At 39.2% G+C, this 20,889-nt stretch overlaps 1 protein-coding gene across 5 annotated transcripts in view; it reads left to right on the top strand.

Annotated features, from left to right (window-relative positions):
• dnah9 (dynein, axonemal, heavy chain 9) overlaps positions 1–20,537 on the top strand; it is a 105,810-nt gene extending 85,273 nt beyond the window's left edge. For all 5 annotated transcript variants that reach the window (XM_058793329.1, XM_058793327.1, XM_058793330.1 and 2 more), the window contains 9 exons: positions 217–365; positions 816–943; positions 3,860–4,087; positions 5,995–6,186; positions 8,849–9,040; positions 11,119–11,289; positions 14,861–15,043; positions 16,245–16,634; positions 20,111–20,537. In XM_058793329.1, the coding sequence (XP_058649312.1) occupies positions 217–365; positions 816–943; positions 3,860–4,087; positions 5,995–6,186; positions 8,849–9,040; positions 11,119–11,289; positions 14,861–15,043; positions 16,245–16,634; positions 20,111–20,338 (1,861 nt within the window). In that variant the 3' untranslated portion in view covers positions 20,339–20,537. The remainder of the gene's footprint in view (positions 1–216; positions 366–815; positions 944–3,859; positions 4,088–5,994; positions 6,187–8,848; positions 9,041–11,118; positions 11,290–14,860; positions 15,044–16,244; positions 16,635–20,110) is intronic.
• Positions 20,538–20,889: the final 352 nt, after the last annotated feature.

Genomic DNA, 20,889 nt, shown 5'->3' with positions numbered 1-20,889 from the left:
GATCTCAATCGAATCTGTCCCAGAATCTTCTGACAGCCAAGTCAATGGATAGTATTTTTTTTCTACATTATCTTTATATTCGCTCATTACCGCTTTATAGATTTAGTAGCTCTGTGTTTCTACAGTCCATGATGCTTGACCTTTAGGGAGACACAGGTGATCATAATGAGTTCATCAGTTTGCAAAAAGTCAAATCCCAATTCTTTCACCCTTCAGAGATTTTGTTGAGGAGAAGTTGGGCAGTAAGTATGTGATGGGGCGCTCGCTGGACTTTGCCGTGTCGTTTGAGGAGTCTGGAGCCGCCACACCCATGTTCTTCATCCTGTCCCCTGGAGTCGACCCGCTGAAGGATGTGGAGAAACACGGTACAGATGCATGTGGTCTCGAAATGAAGACCATTTACATCATTTCACCAAAATGCTGCAGTAATCGCGTGTGATTTTAAAGCTAAGGTGTCATTTTGGCATTTTCCAAATGTCATTTTGTTATTTTCAAAATGACCCTGTTAAGATCAGCAGATGCCTACAGATCAGACCAATACATTCTGTGTATTTGCTGTCTTAAACTAAACTTAATGTGTTTGAGAGAGTCTGTCGGTGTAAGCAGGCTAATTACTGTGTCCAGACTTTTCCTCAAAGGCCGATTTGAGGTTTATTGATAGTCTTGCTGTGTCTGTCCGTGAACGACTGAGTGTGAGGGATCAGATTAAACACGACTGATCAGATCACACACCAGACAATTACTGACTGCACACAGAACACCTCACATGACTTCAGATCTGACTGTCTGTTTTGTCCTTTAATAACATCCTTCAGGAAGAAAACTGGGATACACGTTCGACAGCAGAAATTTCCACAACGTTTCGCTGGGCCAGGGGCAGGAGGTGGTGGCAGAACAGGCTCTGGATCTGGCTGCGAAAGAGGGGCACTGGGTCATTTTACAGGTAAAACACACAAAAACTGCAGTAAAACCACCTCAAGTTCTTCCTCAGGTCATTACTAAAACACGTGAAGGACATCAGGTCTGGAGCCAGGTCAGCTGTCTGGATCAAAAAACCTAAACCATAAAAACATTTTCATTACTTGAAATAAAATAAATATCTAAAATAAAAAATGTCCCCCTCTGTCCAATAAAAACGTGCAAAACCCAGCTATTTATATTATTTATATTTATTTTGAGTAACATACCTCTTATTTACACTCCCTTGTATAATTGTATATAGCAATATACATACAGTATCTATACATATAATGTCCGTTTTCTTTTTTGTCTGTTATTTATATGAAGTTCATTCAGTCCTGTCACTCATGGCTACGAGTGTATATAAGCAGCAGTCATTGCACTGTTCCAGCGACAATTCTTCCGGCATCCCCTTCTCCTCCTCTATTTCCTTAATTTCTCCATCACATATGTAAAAAAAAAATAGGAGGGGTTCTAACTCGGAGCTTCAGCCGAGCCTCCTTCGAGGACAGCAAGTCAAGTTTGTTTATCATTATCTAGCAGGACTGAATGGGCACTGGAAGCTCAAGACAGATTCCTCGAGTGTGTAAGCATAGATGGTGATAAGTCTAATTCTAATTCTAAAATGATTCTGATTCTAAATCCTTAAAATCAATATGAAAAAGCAAAGTGCAGAAATAAAAACAATTTTTCATGAAAACTATAATCGCATCTCGTTTATCGTTTATTCTAAAATAACACTGGCCTGGATGGCAGTGGTGGAGTGATGCTGTACAGTTACAGTAAAGTACACCAGATTGTGATAACCTGCTGCATCCTTCAACCTGACACTGTTCACATTGCATTCAGCAGTTTCCTGATGTGCATCATTCTTTAGTGAATCGTTGTGTACTTTTCCCCCTAAATGTTTAAACCAGTGCGGTATGACGATAGCGTGCCTCAGATGAAGAATGCTGCTTGTGCATTAGCACTTAACTGGCAAAGCAAATGTCTGGGCAGCATGTGCCTCCCGGCTGATTAATGGCCTGTTGTGCTGTGCTGGGAGAGAGAAATGCCCTACACTCACGCTGCCGCCACCGCCGCCGGCCCACAGAGGCAAACAGCCGCACTCCACTAATGAGTCCATTAGAGCACCGCCATTCCATCCCAATGTCACTGTGAAAGCAGCGTCCGCTCGACCACTGCTGCTCATTACACATATTAGTCTGGACGGTGTCCAACAGCTACCCAAATGTACAAATTGGCCATATGGACGCGGTTTGATTAAAAAACACAATCGTGATCAATATGTCAAGAAAACAAGGAAGGCGGTGGTCTGAAATCAGATGCTTGCGATATGGACGTTTCTCATCTAGATAAACGTGCTGCATCATTGAACACAGAGGAACGAGGCTCCTGCGCAGAATCACAATGACTTTTATCGACGGGGATGAAACGGCAGCAGAATGTGAACATCTTTACTCGAAATCCTCCGGCTGATCCGCCGCACGCTGCGCTGATCAGAAATGTGCTATTTAATTGTCTAAATCGATGGATCCATAGATTCCCATCTCCGTACGGCCTTCCCACAATCTTCATCTGTCGTCCCGTCTCCTGTTTCAGTCCACTTATGAATTCAGACTCGGGCTGGGAGACGGTGGGTCAATGGAAAGTTCCCCTCCAGTGAAGGTTAATTATATTGCAGCACACGGGGTCCCGGCCAGCAGAAATGCAGAAATCCACTCACTGTAGAGAGGCAATCAATCGCTAATACTAGAGCAGAAAATCCTCAGTCCTGGGAATCAAGTAGCTTACAGTGACCAGAGTCCCCCTCCCGCTAGAAATGTACCCTTTTAATAAATACACAATGAGTGGAGACCTGGAGAGCAAGGTGAATTCTCTCAGGGACGACTATTACTTGAAAAGCGGCTGCCAGGACAGTGTTTAACTTTAATGGCTTTTCTGGAAGGAATATGCCGCATTCAGCCAGCCGTTATCAGGCCTTACGGGCAGATTCAGCAGGAAAGACCAGTTACAACAGACATGCTGTATAAGGGAACAAATCCTTTGGAATAATGAAATTATGACTCGTGGTGATGTACAGTCACATCAGTGGTGCATTTTTAATACTGTACAAATTATAGGATGAACATTATAAGTGGAGTGAATTAAAATGAACGTCAGAATGCCTTGTTTTCAGTGAGAATCAAATTGCCTCCTAAAGAAACCACAAAACACATGAAGGCATCTTCGTATTTTACACATTGGATGTGCCTGAGAAATCGTCTGTGTTTTTCAGTTTTCAGACGCAGCCAACGACAGAAATCTCACCTGGGATAGTAAAAACTGCAGATGGCTCTGAAGCTTTTAGCTGCTGTTTCGTCTCAGAGAGATATTACGTCTGTCTGTGCCCTGGAGAAAGAAAGCCTTCATTTGTGTTGACAAGCTAAAAGTTAAAGCGGCACTTTGTTTTGTACTTTCAAGTCATTACCAGCCAATTGCAATATTGATATCATTTAGAGGTTTATTTTCTTTCATTTAAATCTTTCTGTGAATCAATAGCGCTGTTATAGTGATTTTAACACTGTGACAGTTCATTCAGCACAATGTTATATTCTGCAGATAACAGTATTAAGGAGGTAATCGTTTGTGCTCCTGCATTATCAGTCATTGTTATATTCATAGTGCAGTTGCTTTTGTAACCAGTTTCTCTTTTATGCATTAGATTTTTAACAGTTTCTAGTTTTTTCTAGTTTAGAGCTTAAGACAATATAAGACATGATACTTTACATGTATAGAAAAAATTTGATTTTTACATTCCATTTACATAAGCCATACTGACAAATAACAGCACGATAATGCTTCAGGGAATTGCTTGTTGTTTAAATTGCGACTTCTTGTTGGCTGTTTTCTAAACTAGAATATTCACTTGGTGGCTAAATGGCTGGGAATGCTAGAGAAGAAGCTGGAGCAGCATGCAGAGGGAAGCCACCAGAACTTCAGGGTGTTCATCAGTGCGGAGCCGTCCTCCTCACCCGATGGCCACATCATCCCACAGGGCATCCTGGAGAACTCCATCAAAATCACCAATGAGCCACCGATGGGCATGCATGCCAACCTGCACAAAGCCCTGGACAACTTCAACCAGGTAGAGCGACCCGTACACATTCACGCCGCTCCAATAACACACGATGCAGCTGCTCCACGATCCTATAGGAAGCTGCTCTGGATAAATATGTTCTTGGTTATGTTATTGCTTAGGCATACTGCACTGACAGAGCTGAAGTACATACAGTACAGTATAATCACATACCACTACAAACTTATCGTTTTCTGTTCCATAAAAGGTTTCTTTACACAATATTAGCCCAAAAAAGTTTGACCTTTTGTAATTCACTGACACATGCCATCTGGCCACCGTAATGCTATTTTCAGATTATGAACTGAAACACACAGATCTTGTTTTGTCATATTATACAGTTCTGATAGTATATCAAATGGGATTTAAGCTCTATGTGATCTATCTATCTATCATATACTGTGTAAATTTATATAGAGAGAGAGAGAGAGAGAATTGAAGGTTTTTTTTGGGGGGTTTTTTTTTAACAAATATTATGGTCCATTAATTCATAAATAGCCTTTTGGTGACAATGACATTTTACAGCCTGAACTAATAGTGCCCTGTCATAAAACAGTCATATGTTCCAATATTTTAAGACATTTATTGACCTTGACACACAGTCTTGAGGCTCTGCAGGGGTTTCTGTTTCTTGAGTTTTTTTTTTTTTTTTTTTTTTATATTAGGACAGTTGTATCACTCTGATATTTCTGACTTCATTCCATGTGAAATATATCAAAATGGCCATTATAGAAGAAGTGTGTTCAAGTCACTGTATGTATGAATTGCATTTCTATTGCATTTTTGAATAATGCAGGGGGAAAAGTGTCATTTTATTAAGCCATGTCATGTTTTCTGTGAAGTCCCATGAATCCAAATTGTGCTCTTTTGTTTATCTTGGATCTGGTTAATACAATAGTGGCCATCTGCGGGGCCCGTTTTGCTTGTTATGAGAGAATCTCTGTTCGCGGCGCTTCTGCTAATTAAAATTCTGCATGTGTTATCGACGAACTCGATCCGTGGCGTAACATTCCAGCTCACTCTAGGCCGATTTAGTGTGCTGATGACTATCTGCCAGATCAGTGCTGTAGCAACACTCATATTGTAGCTTTCTAGGAGGGTTCCTCCGCCGAACGAGTCACATTCTAGTCATGTACGCACCTTGAAAGTAAATCAATGGCAGAGAAAAAGGCCTAAACAGCTCTCAAACTCTAGTAAGCAGCAGTAATCCAGAAAATGACAGCTACTTTCATATTGACCTTTTTAGCTGTCCTGGCAAAGAGCAGAGTCAATTGCTTCCTGTTGGCGTTGTCAAATTCAGGGCTAATGGAAATGATTTTTAACTCTTCATGATTGGTTTGATTGTGACGAGCCATTAAACGTAGCTATGGAGATCATAAACTCATTCTGTAGAGTGTGTGGATGTACGGCGCGCTCAGATCGCTGGTGTCGCGTGCAGAATGTTAATGGATCAGAGCTTCAACTCCTCCTGCTCTATTATTAAAGCTCCTTAAGTCAGCCGCACCAGCACAGTGACATATAAGAGCTCACACTACTGGAGACATATTCATAAGCAGATGATATTTGTTTAACGGCATTATTGGGTTTCTTGTGCAAACAAACGAATCCCATGAGGTGGAAATGCCATTTGGATGTCAACCCGCACCACACACACACACACTGATTGAAGTCGTTTCAAATAATGAGCCCGGCGATGAAAGCTCTGACAAGCAGTGACAATTAAAAAGGAATCTAAGCTCCTAAATATATTGGAATGAAATCATTCTTTTGTCTGTCCTAATGCCTGGTGTCCACTGGGAACGCTGACAATGAAAGAACAACGCAAAGGTTTTTACTTTCAACGCTTTCTCTTTGTTCTCCGGTCGGAGCTTGTTGGCAGAATGTGAAGCGTGATACCGATATGTCCTAATTGACAGGATACTCTGGAGATGTGCGCCCGCGAGAACGAGTTCAAAAGCATCCTCTTCGCCCTGTGCTACTTCCACGCGGTGGTGGCGGAGCGGAGGAAGTTTGGCCCTCAGGGCTGGAACAGGAGTTACCCATTCAACACCGGAGACCTGACCATCTCCGTCAATGTGCTCTACAACTATCTGGAGGCCAACACCAAGGTGAGAGAAGCAGAGTTTAGTTATGTGAGTGTACATATTGAGCTAGGGAGAGTGAAACGCCTGCTGACATGCGCTGTGTTAAAAGAGACTGATGTGGGTCTGGAGCGAGTGTAATTACTCACCCACACCTACACAACAACCTGCTCCCAATTTAATATTCATGCCCTTCATTGCACCCAGCAATTAAGCATCACTGCTTGCTTTTATGGCAAAAACCCAATGCTAAAGAGCTATGGACTCGAACTAGATCGCCATTTCCTGAAAGAAATAGCAGTACGAGGCAGCAGAGCAGTGTTAGATACGTTTGGTTCAGTGTAATGATGCGTTAAAGCCATTGTCATGATTCTCAGCAAGCACCATGTTTCACTCGAGTGCTGCGTATGACTATAGCTATAAATGCTTTAACTATATGCTAGGACAACACCAATCACAAAACATCAATTAGAGGTGTAATTCAGTATGCAAATGCATCTGTTGGTTACATTTTGATTACTGAATAATCTGTTGGAGTCAATGGGAGGTTTTCAAACCTTTAAAGAGATAGTTCACCCAAAAACTCAAAATGAGTAAGCATGTCCAGCCTTATGTTTTACATAGACTGAAAGTCAATAGTGTTTCATACTGCCAAGATCCAAAATGGACAAATAAATTCACCAAATAGACTTGTGCACTATATTCCAACAGGAGGGGATCATCCGTCAACTATGACTTAAATTTCCATCTGGGTTCAGAAGGCTTGGAATATAGTGTGCAGTCATATAGACTGATTGCAGAGGCGTCATGCCCATTCAAAGTGATTTTTGAGCCAAGTGGATTTTGAATGCAGCTTCCAAAAAACAAAAAATAGCTGATTAATATTTTCTATATTTAATACAATCACACCGGTGTGATTAGAACATTCAGTGCGGCACAGCATCAGCTGCTAAATTCAAATCTGCGTTCGCTGGCTGGCGCTGAGCCAGGTACAGACGTGTTTGTACAGCACTGAATTATAACCAGTCACACATGATTCTGTTGAGCTTATGAATGCAATGACCGATCAGAGGCGTTCAGATGAGTCTTCGCTAAAATGCCGGTGTTTTCTTTACTCGCTCGCTGACTGAAGACCTCTTTCTGGCGAATATGTAAGTAAGATATTCATTTCGTAGTGTAAACAGATTCAGTGATTTTAATGGGAGTTTTTGAGAGTGCTTGAACTCTAGACTGTCAGTAAAAATGTATGTTCCATGAACATATTTTGTAAATTTCCTACAGTAAATATATCAAAACTTAATTTTTGATTAGTAATATGCATTTGGACAACTTTAAAGGTGATTTTCTCAATATTTAGATTTTTTTGCACCCTCAGATTCCAGATATTCAAATAGTTGTATCTAGGCCAAATATTGTCCGATCCTATCCTTTCCTTTCAGATGATGTATAAATCTCAATTTCAAAAATTGACACTTATGACTAGTTTTGTGGTCCAGGGTCACATATAGTTAATGCGTTTGGGAATGTTTTGAATAAAAAGGAAAAAAATAAATAAAACATAAGTGCTGTTGTGGCTGCTGTGTGTCACATGCCCCCCAACTCGTGCCCCCTCAAAAATGATGAGTGCATGACGCCCCTGACTGATTGTATGGTCCTTTTTTTTTAGGAGTATAAACAGTGTTGGGGAACGTTCCTTTTAAAAATAAAGTAATTGCATTACTTCATTACTTTTTATGGAAAGTAATGCATTGTGTTACTTTTGCATTACTTTTTGTCAGCTGGGCTGAGTTTGCTTATTTGTTTTTTAATAAAAAAATTATATTTTGGCAACTGTTTTACACCAAAAGTGAAATGAATAAACCTCAGGCTGAAGAAAGTGCCTCTGCAACTCACTCGCGATTTCATATTTGAAAAAGTAACTCGGATATTTTGTTGTAAATATAAAAGTAGTTCATTATTTTACTAGTTACTTAAAAAAGTAATCTGATTACGTAACTCGCATTACTTGTTATGCATTACCCCCAACACTGAGGATAAATCACCATCTAGAAGATGTATTATATTGAAAACAGAAGCTCAAACATTCTAGATCTTGTTTAGTGTTTCACAAAAGGAGGCAAATCATTTGGAAAACCCCCAACCAGAACGTATGAATCCAGCGTTTTGTGCACTTTAATTATGCACATTTTGTTATGAGACTTTTTAGTAATTCAAAAAATACATTTGGAAGCTCTCATTGCAACAGGAGAGAGTCACCGACTGTGCTTCACCAACAAACAGAAACGGGGTTGAATATGTAATGAGCCGCTGTTCTTTCCTGCTCCTCTGACGCATTTCGGCTTTGCTCTCCAATCGTTTTGCCCACACTCCATCTCTGCAGGTCACAGCGCTCGCATTAACCTCCTCTCACCTGGGAACGGCTTCATCTGGCTCTGGCGCCGTGCCGTCACACACCCACATTAGCTTAATCACATTACTCAGAGTCGCCGTTCAAACGTGGCCGTAACACTCATCCGCAGGGGCTGCAGAGCATGACGCTCAACACACACTAGAGAATGAATGAGTCTCATATACCTCAAACACACTCTTGGGAGCAGTGAAACACCTCAGAAGAGCAGCTTAGTGCTTTCAGTGCTGTGGTTTAGTGGTTTAGACTAGTTCAGGTTTGAACTGTCATCTCTTCATCTAGGTGCCCTATGATGACCTGCGCTATCTCTTCGGTGAGATCATGTATGGGGGTCACATCACCGACGACTGGGACCGCAGGCTGTGCCGCACATATCTGGAGGAGTACATCAAGCCGGAGATGGTAGAGGGAGAGCTGTATCTGGCGCCCGGCTTCCGTCTGCCGGGAAACATGGATTACAATGGCTATCATCAGGTAAAGAGATTCGCCAAACCTGGCCAGCCTTATATATCCAGATATGTGGGACATAAAGCTGTGGGTGTGAATGTGTCATATCAGTAATGATCGCAGTGATAGTTGGGATCTGATGGAAGTGCAGTAATGGGTCACTACGTCTGGGGTCAGACTGGGGCCTGTGAGCAGCTTGGGACTCTATGGAAATGTAAGACAAAACAAAATGATTTTTCTGGGCTGTCAAAGTAATTAATAAAAGTTGTCATGTTAACTATTTATCACATAATATTTTCATAATTTATTTTGACTTTAGAACAGTGATGATATAAAATTATTTTATTTTGGAAACAACATGTTGTCTTTGTTTTTTTCTTCTGCCTTTATACTGAATTTATGAAGGGCATCATTATATGATATAAAACCCTGACACTAGATGGACTAGGCAAGTGTGACCCTGGACCACAAAACCAATCATAAGGGTCTTTTTTTTTTTTTTTTAATTGAGATTTATACATCATCTGAATAAATACACTTTCCATTGATGTATGGTTTGTTAATATAGGACAATGATTGGCCGAGATACAACTATTTGAAAATTTGGAATCTGAGGGTGTAAAAAAAACAAAAATCACCTTTAAATATGTCCAAATTAAGTCCTTAGCAATACATATTACTAATCAAAAATTAAGTTCTGATATATTTACGGTAGGTAATTTACAAAATATCTTTATGGAACATGATCTTTACTTAATATCCTGATGATTTTTCGCGTTAAATGAAAAATCGATAATTTTGACCCATACAATGTATTGCTGGCTATTGCTACAAATATACCCGTGCGACTTATTATTGGTTTTGTGGTCCAGGGCCACATATGTTATGCTGTTACTGTTATACTTATAGATATGTATAGGTAGATGGCCTGTTAGCAGCTGTTTCTATGGGCCACTATACATAAGCGGTCCGCCATATTGGAATGGTCAAAGCAGGTCCGTGAACACTCAAGAGCAAGTTGCCTGTATGTCTGCAACCCTAGTTATACGCGTGTATGAATATCTAAATTTGCAATAGACTTCAGCAGATTATTTAGCTAAACTAACACAATACAAAAAGACGAAGCCATTAGCTAACACGGCATTTAAAAGGAACAGTAGTTTTATAAACCTGTAATATTGAGTTGATACAGATTAAAAACGCAAACCAACATATTGTTACCTGTGAAAGTTTATTCAATTTCTTCAGGAATTTAAGTTTCAGTGGTTTTTACAATGAGAGGCTGCGCAATGTTGCGGCATCTTGAAATTCATTTATTTTAATTGTGAGTGACGACAACATTGACCGTTCCAAGATGGCAGACGTGTCAACGTGTCTGGAGCGGTCGAATGTGGCATCTATCTATACATATCTATGTTATACTGTGATTTTAATGTACTGTAGGTGCCTGGGTTCAAAACCTGCCATAATGTAGCCAGCGATCCTCAGCTTTCATAATTTGACAATGACTCCTTTTGTTTTCCAAAAAGCCATACAAGTTTGGAGCGACAGGATGGTGAGTAAGTGTACGTGATGTTAGAATCATCTGTTGAATGGAAGATTATCTGTGGAAAGAGAGTAAGTTCAATGTTGCATCCCAAATGCACATGCCTGTTTAGAGTTTGAATGACACTTCTGAGTGTTTTATGACATTTTGTGTGATTGACATGTTGCTCTCTCACATCTCCTGCATGTGTCAGCAGCCCAGATTAGAACACTGCTAATTAGCAAAGCCTCGTTTCTGTCATTCCGTCAAGTATCGGGGATGCTGGGTCATGCATGGCTGATATTTTGGCACTAAGAGCAAAACAATACATTAGGGTTCATCATTAGGATTGAAGGCTCGTGTTGGTTTGCGTTTGTGTGAATGTCTGCGGTGATCCCGGGACTCACTGTCTCTCATCTGCACTGCTTTTAAATTGTCACACAGATACATCATAGACGAGAGGCCCAGTGGACTCAATGAATGTGTCTTCATGTTTGATGTGTAGTTCAGTCTAATGATGATCGCAGCACCACTTCATTACAGCTGCACACCTCATCACCTCTCTCTGGATCTGTTTCAGTACATAGATGGCACTCTTCCGCCCGAGTCCCCGTACCTATACGGCCTGCACCCGAACGCAGAGATCGGCTTCCTCACGCAGACTTCAGAGAAGCTCTTCCGCACCGTGCTGGAAATGCAGCCCAGAGACGGAGGATCGGGAGAGGGAACGGCCGGATCACGGGACGAGAAGGTTCTGGAGAAACGCTCACATTCGACTGAAAAACACTTCCACCACATTATTTAGCTACAATTTGTAATAGTGAGAAAAGGGGATGGGAAACATTAATATTTCAAAGTATTGCAATATTTTACCTCTTGATACTGTATCGATGTTCTCACAGAAAAAAAATCTATCCTTTTTGTTAAATATTCCACATGAATGTTTTGAGGGGAAAGGAGATGAACACACACTGAATTTTTATTTGATCCAAATCCAAACTCAGAACAAGCTAAAAATATACTTGTACAGGGGCGTCTAGTTTCCACTGGGGAAACTGAAACTAGCAAGTACAACCCCACAATATTTATACCATGGTTAACGGAAACGTGTAGAATTCTAGATTAATTATATTCATTGTGTTCAGAGATTTTATGAGAAGCGCTATATTCCCATCTGAAACATGCAACTAGGACCAATCATCTGCACAAAATGACTGAAGACCAGTTTAATGCAAATCTTTGTACATTCTGTTCAGCTTGTTTCAAACGGGTAAAAAAATTTGTTCAAGCCGCTCCCATCAAAACAGTGTGCAACTCGTTTGAATTCTAGAAATAATTTACTACTTACTAAAGTAGAATGGATAAGAACAAACATCTAAATTAACCACACAACCTAAAAAGACAGACGAGGAAAACATTGTCCTGCACCAACATAAAGAAGAAGACCTTTTAAACTACCGATGACCACACTAGAATTTACCACGGTTTAGTGTACAGTAGTAACTAGTTACTGTGGTATATTTTGACTAGCATGTTGATTTTTTTCTTCAGATTTTGCATTATGTTGTAGCTATATTTTCTAAATGTATAGGCTGCTATTTTTCATAATGCTATCGATTTAAAACAGAAATACAGTAAAAGTAAGCATAGTAATGAGGAGCCATCAATGCTCTTACCTGTAATCAAAGCCTTACTGCAGCAAAAGCTACAGGTAAATAGCTATGGGACATTTTCATAATTAATCCTGAGTCTGGGCCTTCATGAATTATTGACATAAGAATAATAATAATAATTCCTTACATTTATATAGCGCTTTTCTAGGCACTCAAAGCGCTTTACAGTGGGGGGGGGGGTCTCCTCATCCATCACCAGTGGATGGCTGGGAATGTTACTTTTAAAATGTATTTCACTACAGATTACAAAATACATGCTTTAAAAAGTAATCAGTAATGTATTTCGTTAGATTACTCAGGTTTAGTAACTTAATCTGAATACTTTAGAATACTTTGAAATGCTTAAGGAACATATTAACTTAATGTCTTGTTTGTTTTCTCTTTGCATTTTTTAACAACAACAGTTTTCCACAGCATTTCTATGAACAACAAGAACAACAACAACAAAAAAAATTATGTGATTTAAATCTACCAATCAATATAAATTCAATTTGAATACAATGAAAGGGGATTCTGTGCTGTTTCATGCTGCATTCCAAGCTTCAAAACGAATCCAAACACACCAAACATGTCATAAACATAGCCTGGCACAGTTCTCCAAGTTATACAATAGATTTGTTTGATGAATGGACCAAACTTTAAGTGATTACTTCATAATCCTCTCTATGGAGAAGCGATCGCTGAGTCAAAATTGACAGGGCTCGTTTCCCAAAGCAGCTACGGTCGCAAGTGATGTCGTTATAGTTCAATGTAATTTAACAACCACAGTTCGCTAACGATGCTTTTGGGAAACATACCCCAGATCTTTCCAGTTTAATGTGAACCATTCACACTGGTTTCGTTAAACAAAAGAAATTATTCATTTAAAAGATTGACTCAAAAGAATCATCTGTGCACGAATCGAATCATGAACTCGCATTACTGCGCCAAAGAAGATCTATTCTAGAACATTTAGAATGAATGAAAACACACAAAGTTATTGTTTGACTTTATAAACTTTTATTTCATGCATGATTCATATGGATCTGTTAACTGAATGCAAAGTGTGAAATCTAGGAGAATTCGGTGTGTTTTTCAATTAAATTCGTAGAAATATTAAACATAATGATTCAAGACTCAAAATATGAGAAAATAGAAAAACTAGTTACTGGATAAAATTTTTAAAAGATCAAGAACAACTTCCCTCAAGATGCTTTTTCAGATTAGAGACGTTGTATCCTCCGATGCTGATAGAAGTTTTGTTGCAGGTAGGCATTGCACTGCACTGAGATTTTACGTTACCTTTTTCAGATTTATATAATAGTCTTTGTATTTCCACGAGAGAAATGCATTACGCGAATGGCTTTCTGTTGTGTCGTCCATTTATGTGTCGTGATGAGCGTATGCACTCTCACTACGAGTTGCTAAATGAACAGGCTGCTGCATACAGTTTTTTGTTTTTCAACGGAGAATCAGTTGCCTTATTGGTTAATAAACCCAAACTGTTTACATAAATATTGAATTAAGAAATTACATAAAAATTCGAAGTAATCACTTTGGTAATCTAAAATACTTTTCGGATGTAACTGTAATTTAACGAAATACAGTTACTCATATTTAAATACGTAACGCCGTTACATGTATTTCGTTACTCCTTAGCCCTGATTATTGACCAAGCAATCAATTTTCCCAGTTATGTTATAAACCAACTTTGTGTGAATGATATGTAAGCTACCACAAAGATCATTTTGTAAAATTAAAAATTCAAAATCACAAAGATGAGCACATCTCAAGAGTCTCAGTATTACATTTAACCTCATTAAACTCTCAGAGCGTGAATGTGCTCTCGGTAAGGGTCGCGGTGATCACATCGTCACGTCCGGAGACAGGCTCTGAACGGCTCTCGTGTCTGAAGAGGTTAAACTCGGCTCATTTCCCAGTAGCGGCTGCTTTCAGAGGCCTCTGACATTTAAGAGATTAGATATGGGAGTCGTGGAAGAGTGCTTGAATGCATTATGACAGCTGACCTTTTTTATTTAAGAGATTGGGATTTGTAAGCAATGAGCGCTTTGCATTAACTCCTCATGTATCTGACATAGACAAATAGATCTGCTGAGAGGATCGCGATTAAAGAGCCCAGACTGAGCTGTCAGTTTACGTTCACGTGCTGTGTCTGAAATCACTCGGTCACTCATTCGGTGATTCAGACGCCTGCTTTGTTAGCTTGATTGTCATGTTTAATATATTTGTTCATTGTTGTTAGTATTTTTTCTATTGAATACTTCTCATCCAAACCGTGCCGTGTTTCTGTGCTCAGAGGAGAGATCTGTCCCTAAGCAGTAATACCTTCATCAATAACATGATCAGACTTATTAGATGATTGCATTGCCTGCAGGCTAATTGAATACTTGGTTCCTGCAAACGATCATTTCCTCTATGTACAATGTTCTGATTTACCAATAATTTTTCCTCAGTAAATTAGTCAGCCAAGAAAAATAAAAACACTTACGCTGTTAAATAATTACCAACCTGTATAATTTTTCTGTAAAATCATTATATTTGAATTAATGGATGACGTATTTAAAAAGCAGCATACTTTAAGGGAGTGATTTGAGTGTTCAGCGTGATGGATTGATGAGAGCAGTTGCTGACGTGTGTTTGTGTGTCCAGGTGAAAGCGGCGCTTGATGAGATCCTCGAGAAGCTTCCGGAGGAGTTCAACATGACGGAGATGATGGGGAAGGTGGAGGAGAGGACGCCGTATATCGTTGTGGCGTTCCAGGAGTGTGAACGCATGAATTTCCTGACACAAGAGATCAAACGCTCTCTAAAAGAGCTCAATCTAGGCCTGAAGGTTAGACACACACACACACAAACACACACACACACACAGACACCTGTAACTGAATGGCTTGCTGTTGTACTGAGTTTCCAGCCCCTTTTGTCTGCTGCTGTACGGATCTCATCACCACATCAAATGCTGATCAGGTGGCTGAATTATTTTTATGCCATATTATTAAAATCTGATATGCAGTCAGTTATTGCTTTCTTCGCACACCTGCTAGAATGACACATCCGTCTCTTTCCTGGTGCTTGGTAACGGCAGAAATTAAATCACTGGTGTGCCGGCGAGAGAGTCATGTTGCTCTTTTCAGACCTATTTTAACTGCATTAAATCCCTGAATGATGGTAAGCCTTATGAAGAAAAGACAACTATTAACTAACGCAGGATTCTGGCCTTGGCAGATTCAAGAGGGAGTCACTGAGATGATTTCCATTACTGTGGATCACCTACTGAAACGACTGAAGTCGTTCTGAGACACAACATGGGAAAAAAATCAAAATTATTCACATATTCCTGGATGTGTTTGGAGCCACGTTGCATTGTGGGAAATATTATGCTATGAAAACAAAAGAATTAAAAGACGGCAGTGTGACACTGAGATTTATAGTTGAGAGTAAACACATTTTATATGCATCTTTGTTTTTGCTTCATATATATTCATAGTCAGCTGAGACTTTTCCATTAAAAAACAATTATGCTATATGGAGTGTGAAAAATGTCTGTCATTTAAAGGGCTCGTGTCATGAAGAATCATATTTAAATTCTTAAATTCAAAATAAAATAAAAAATGCTTCAAAATCGACTCTCAAAAGTCTGTTTGTTTACATTAGCACTTAACATTTTCAAGGATGCCTGTTGATTTATCCTGTCCACTTATGACCGAAACTGTGACTGTTTTAGCCACAAAAAACACTTGACTAAAATCAATAATTAATTATATATTACCCCATTTAAAGTTTTTTCTTCAGCTGAATCATTTTACAGACCTGCACCTGTTTTATCTACTTTAAATGACAAACACTAGACATGCCAACAGAATAAGGCTACGTTCATTAATTTTTTTATTCATTCATTTTATTTGTTATTTAGGATTTATTTTCGTAAACTGAACTTTTAAAACAAATACATATACATGTTCTCAACTTCTCACTTGAATCAGAAATGATCAAGCCGCTCTGTTTCTAGGCTGACCCATATGTTTCTCCCTCAGGGAGAGCTCACAATGACCAACGACATGGAGAATCTCCAGAACGCTATCTACCTGGACCAGGTGCCCGAGTCCTGGACCAAACGCGCCTATCCATCAATATCCGGTCTGGCCATCTGGTTCATGGACCTCCTGAACCGCATCAAGGAGCTGGAGATCTGGACGTCTGACTTCTCCCTGCCCTCTGTGGTGTGGCTGGCCGGCTTCTTCAACCCCCAGTCCTTCCTGACGGCCATCATGCAGTCCATGGCGCGCCGCAACGAGTGGCCGCTGGACAAGATGAGCCTGCAGTGCGATGTGACCAAGAAGAACCGCGAGGATTTCAGCACACCACCGCGAGAGGGAGCCTACATCCACGGCCTGTTCATGGAGGGCGCCCGATGGGACACGCAGGTCAGACTCGCTGTTATTAGTTTTGAGAAGAAAGAATAATATAAAGACGTCGACAAGGTGTCTTTTGTAAAACTGTCTGAAATGAGAGTGATGTTAAAGCTACATTACAGTCAGTGAAGACGTCTGTACTGCGAGCACTCATAATGGAGGATAGGACTTGTAGTGGGACTGCAGTGACAGGCTGTTTGCAGCATATTCACGCTTCACTCGAGTCCATTTCATCTAGCAGCAAATATTTGCGAAAAGAGCAAAAGCTTGGAAAGCTTGACATCCAGAACAATTTACCACTAATCACACTGAATTTTTCTTCATCTTATCATCACATTACAACTTGTCCCTCTGTCCTCGTGCTTCATAAATGAATTACTGCAAAATTGTTTTGTAGAGTAGATAGTGGGGTAAGACGTGGAAGTAGGTTTGCTGTCACCGCAGACCGTGAACAGACCCGTAATACACAGCTGCATGCCATTCAAATATATATATATATATATATATATATATATATATATATATATATATATATATATATATATATATATATATATATATGCATAAAAATAATGCCAAAACAAAGAAAAAATTAAATCAAAGTAAATTTTCTACATGGCACGTAAAATTAATTTTATGTACTAAATTTGTTAATGTTTAGAATCATATAATTAATTTTGATTGTGATAGTGAGCTTTGACTTCAGATACCGGATATACTAGGAAATGGTTCATATTAGAAATATTATTACAAAAAACTTTTTAGACTACATACATGTATTCTAAATATAGATTATGTTGTCTGATTCATGAAAATGTGTATAATGTGGAAAAATAAATACTTAAATAGGTAGATGGATATGTCAATAGATGCATTTTAATTGTTTTGTTAGTTATTTATTTATTTAATGACACAGCTATCCTGTCCATATTCCTGTGTCAATATTTCTATGGTTGCGAGTTCTAGAAGCTTTCTAATCAGGCACATTCATTTCATCTCTTTTCTCTTTCTCTGGAGATCAGGTGAAGTCAGTGAAGTGAGCAGTGATACAGCGAGCTCCTCTATGCACAGATGAATCGTTCATGAATATTTTACTGCATCTGTAAGATTTACTGGCTTAAATTCACACTGACTACATTGTCATGAAAAATTAAACAGGAGTTTTAAACACTGACCAGCATTTCTGATGAATGAGGCAGCGGTTTCTGCTCATTTAAATCCAAATGAAAACGAACATCGGGCTGATTTTATTCCCCGGCCTTTGAAGAACCCTAGAGGAGCATCGACATGTAGAGCATCACCTGAGATTCTCCAGCTGAGACTATAATGGCACCAGCTGGATATTAACCAGCATTGTTTGCTTAATTTACCAATTGATTTGGTTAAATGAGTTGATTCTGAGAGCTGTCACTTTAACACTCGCTCACACAGGTCTGCAGAAACACACACACACACACACACACACACATGCTTCAGCACAGACCCACAACAAAGAGTCTGTTTGCACCATTAGCGCTCTAATGAATGGAAATGCATGCGGCTTTCTGGTAATGTCTCTAAAATCCAGTTTTAATTACGCACAGGAAGATTTTAATCACTGCGCCCCTCCACTGTTTTCCGCCGTAGTCTTCGATGAACTTAAACTTAGATTCAGGATGCCTTTTGCCCTTTGGGAAAAGCTATTCCAGCTTATCCGAGTGTGAAAGCATATAAGCGGAGATGGAGGATCTGGCCTCATTTATATGAATGAGTTTTAACACCTATTGCGACGACATCAAACACATAGGAATATACATGATGGCCTACATACATAACATTATTCTTATCGTATAGTTATCGTATGGCTTATTTCTGAAGATTATTTCTCTTAGCTGATGAAGTAGTGTAATCAGCTTAGAGAGTTTTAAAGAGACGTGACCATAGGTTTTCAGGCCCTGTAGAAGATCTAACACGAGTTCCTCTAAACGCGTGCTAGATGTGCAAGGACGCTTTCAGTGTTTTACTGACTTTATTTATTCAAAGAGTCGTAAAACTATCAGTATTTAAAAGCACAATAAACTTTTAGTGCAGCCGCGAGACAATTAGAGTGAAATCATAAACAGCGTCCTCTGTGGAGCACTGCAATGTCAACATTATTTGCATTTGTCCCTTTAATACTTGCAATCTTTGGTCTGTTGTTTGTGGAGCAGAAGAGGATTAATGAATTCATGAACTATCCGATGAAATGTCCCACATCTGAACTCCTGCAAGTCTCCCTGTTCTGAGAGACTGTGGTGTTACTGCAAGAGTTTTCAGTTTAGTGAAGGACGATTCAAACTTTCAAGATAATTGCTGTAATACCGTCACCACCAACAGAAACTCAGTTCAGTTCAATTGTTTTTGTTTTTTTCTTCTGCAAACACGGAGCCTCTTTATAATAATCTTCATTAATAAAGTAATAAACATTATGAAATACGTTCCAGATTTCAAATCTGATTTGATGAGCCACGTTTAAAGTATTATTTTATCAATTTTCTAAACGAATTATATTACTAATTCTGATTATTTTTGTCAAGAAATGTATCTATTGCTATTATCAATAAATGAATCTATTAGTGCATTGTATCAACAAACACTGAAATCATATCAAATCATTATCATGTAAAGGATAGTTTACCCAAAAATGAAAATTCTGTCATTAATTATTCACCCTCATGTCGTTCCAAACCCATAAGACCTTCGTTCATCTTGGGAACACAAATGAAAATATTTTTGATGAAACCCGAGAGCTTTCTGACCCTGCATAGACAGCAATGCAACTACCACGTTTAAGGCCCAGGCCCAACAATTTCTTTACGTGGACTGTTTTAATGATGCCTTTACTACCTTTCTGGGTCTTGAACGTGGTAGTTCCATTGCTCTCTGTGGAGGGTCAGAAAGCTCTCGGATTTTATCAAAATGTCTTAATTTAACAAAGGTCTTACAGGTTTGGAAAGACACGAGGGTGAGTAATTAATGACAGAATTTTCATTTTTGGTGAACTATCCCTTTTAAGTTGCCATGAAATCAAATCAGCGTTTTAATGGAATATTGCAATGAATTATATAAATCATTATAATTTATCCATGCACACCATTTTATATATATATATATTTATTTATTTATTTATTTTATTTTTTATTTATTTTTTATGTGCCCTCATAATGTTTAATCGCACAGGAATTTTCTCTGTGTTCAAAAAGTTCAAAGGCACATTTCATGCTGATATTTAAAAGATCTGTACGTCATATAAATACAAATGAATATACAGTATATTATATCATGAGTGCATGAATAGCATATGTTATATTGAAATAATATAATGTATGCCATTATATTATGAACCTCATATAATGCAATACGTTTAATTGGTGATTTATCATGTGGAGTGATTATAAAGGTTACTTTAATATTGAATGTCTCTTGAAATGAATGATGAAAACGATGATCCTCTAATGTTTGTGTTTTAGGCTGGCATAATGGTGGACGCCCGTCTAAAGGAGCTCACGCCCACAATGCCGGTGATTTTCATCAAAGCCATTCCTGTGGACAAACAAGAGACCCGCAGCCTGTACCAGTGTCCCGTCTATAAGACCCGACAGCGCGGACCCACGTACGTCTGGACCTTCAACCTGAAGACCAAAGATAATCCGTCCAAATGGACCCTTGCTGGAGTCGCTCTGCTGCTTCAGATATAAACTACCTGCTCGCATTTCACCAATGACTTATTCGCTACCAATAACACCAAAACGCATGATTTCATGACACAGCACCTTTTTTAGAACATAGTATATTCATATATTTTGTGTGCCGTTAGGAAAAGGCAAGTCCCAGTGCAAACATTTGCACTAACACGACGTGCCATGCAGTTAAATTAAAAGCACTTTGATGAACCGATTTCATATTTGTTCAGTGTATTTTTAAAACAGAAAGCCTACAAATCTCAGTTCTATCACATTCAAACATCTCACCCTGAGAAACCGTGGCGTCGGCCTGAAGAAAGTGCAACACCTCAGTGAATCTGCCACCACCGCAGCGATGAGCCTCCAGGGTCACTTATATCTGTTATTGAGAAAACTTAACAACACGTACAGAGACTGAGCTATGAAACGGGGCCACAGGGAAACAGAATATGTGGAGAAAAGCAATAAATCCATCCAGAATCCAATTACAAAGCACCGGGAAACGGAGCTTCATGTGACACACAGCTTCTGCCGTGCTCTTTATATTCATTTCTCTCGTGTCCCGG

Source organism: Onychostoma macrolepis, chromosome 12 (assembly GCF_012432095.1).
Source record: "Onychostoma macrolepis isolate SWU-2019 chromosome 12, ASM1243209v1, whole genome shotgun sequence".
In the NCBI taxonomy this organism is placed as follows: Eukaryota; Metazoa; Chordata; class Actinopteri; order Cypriniformes; family Cyprinidae; genus Onychostoma; species Onychostoma macrolepis.
Note: the sequence above shows the minus strand (reverse complement) of the source record. Positions and strands in the feature narration are given on the sequence as shown.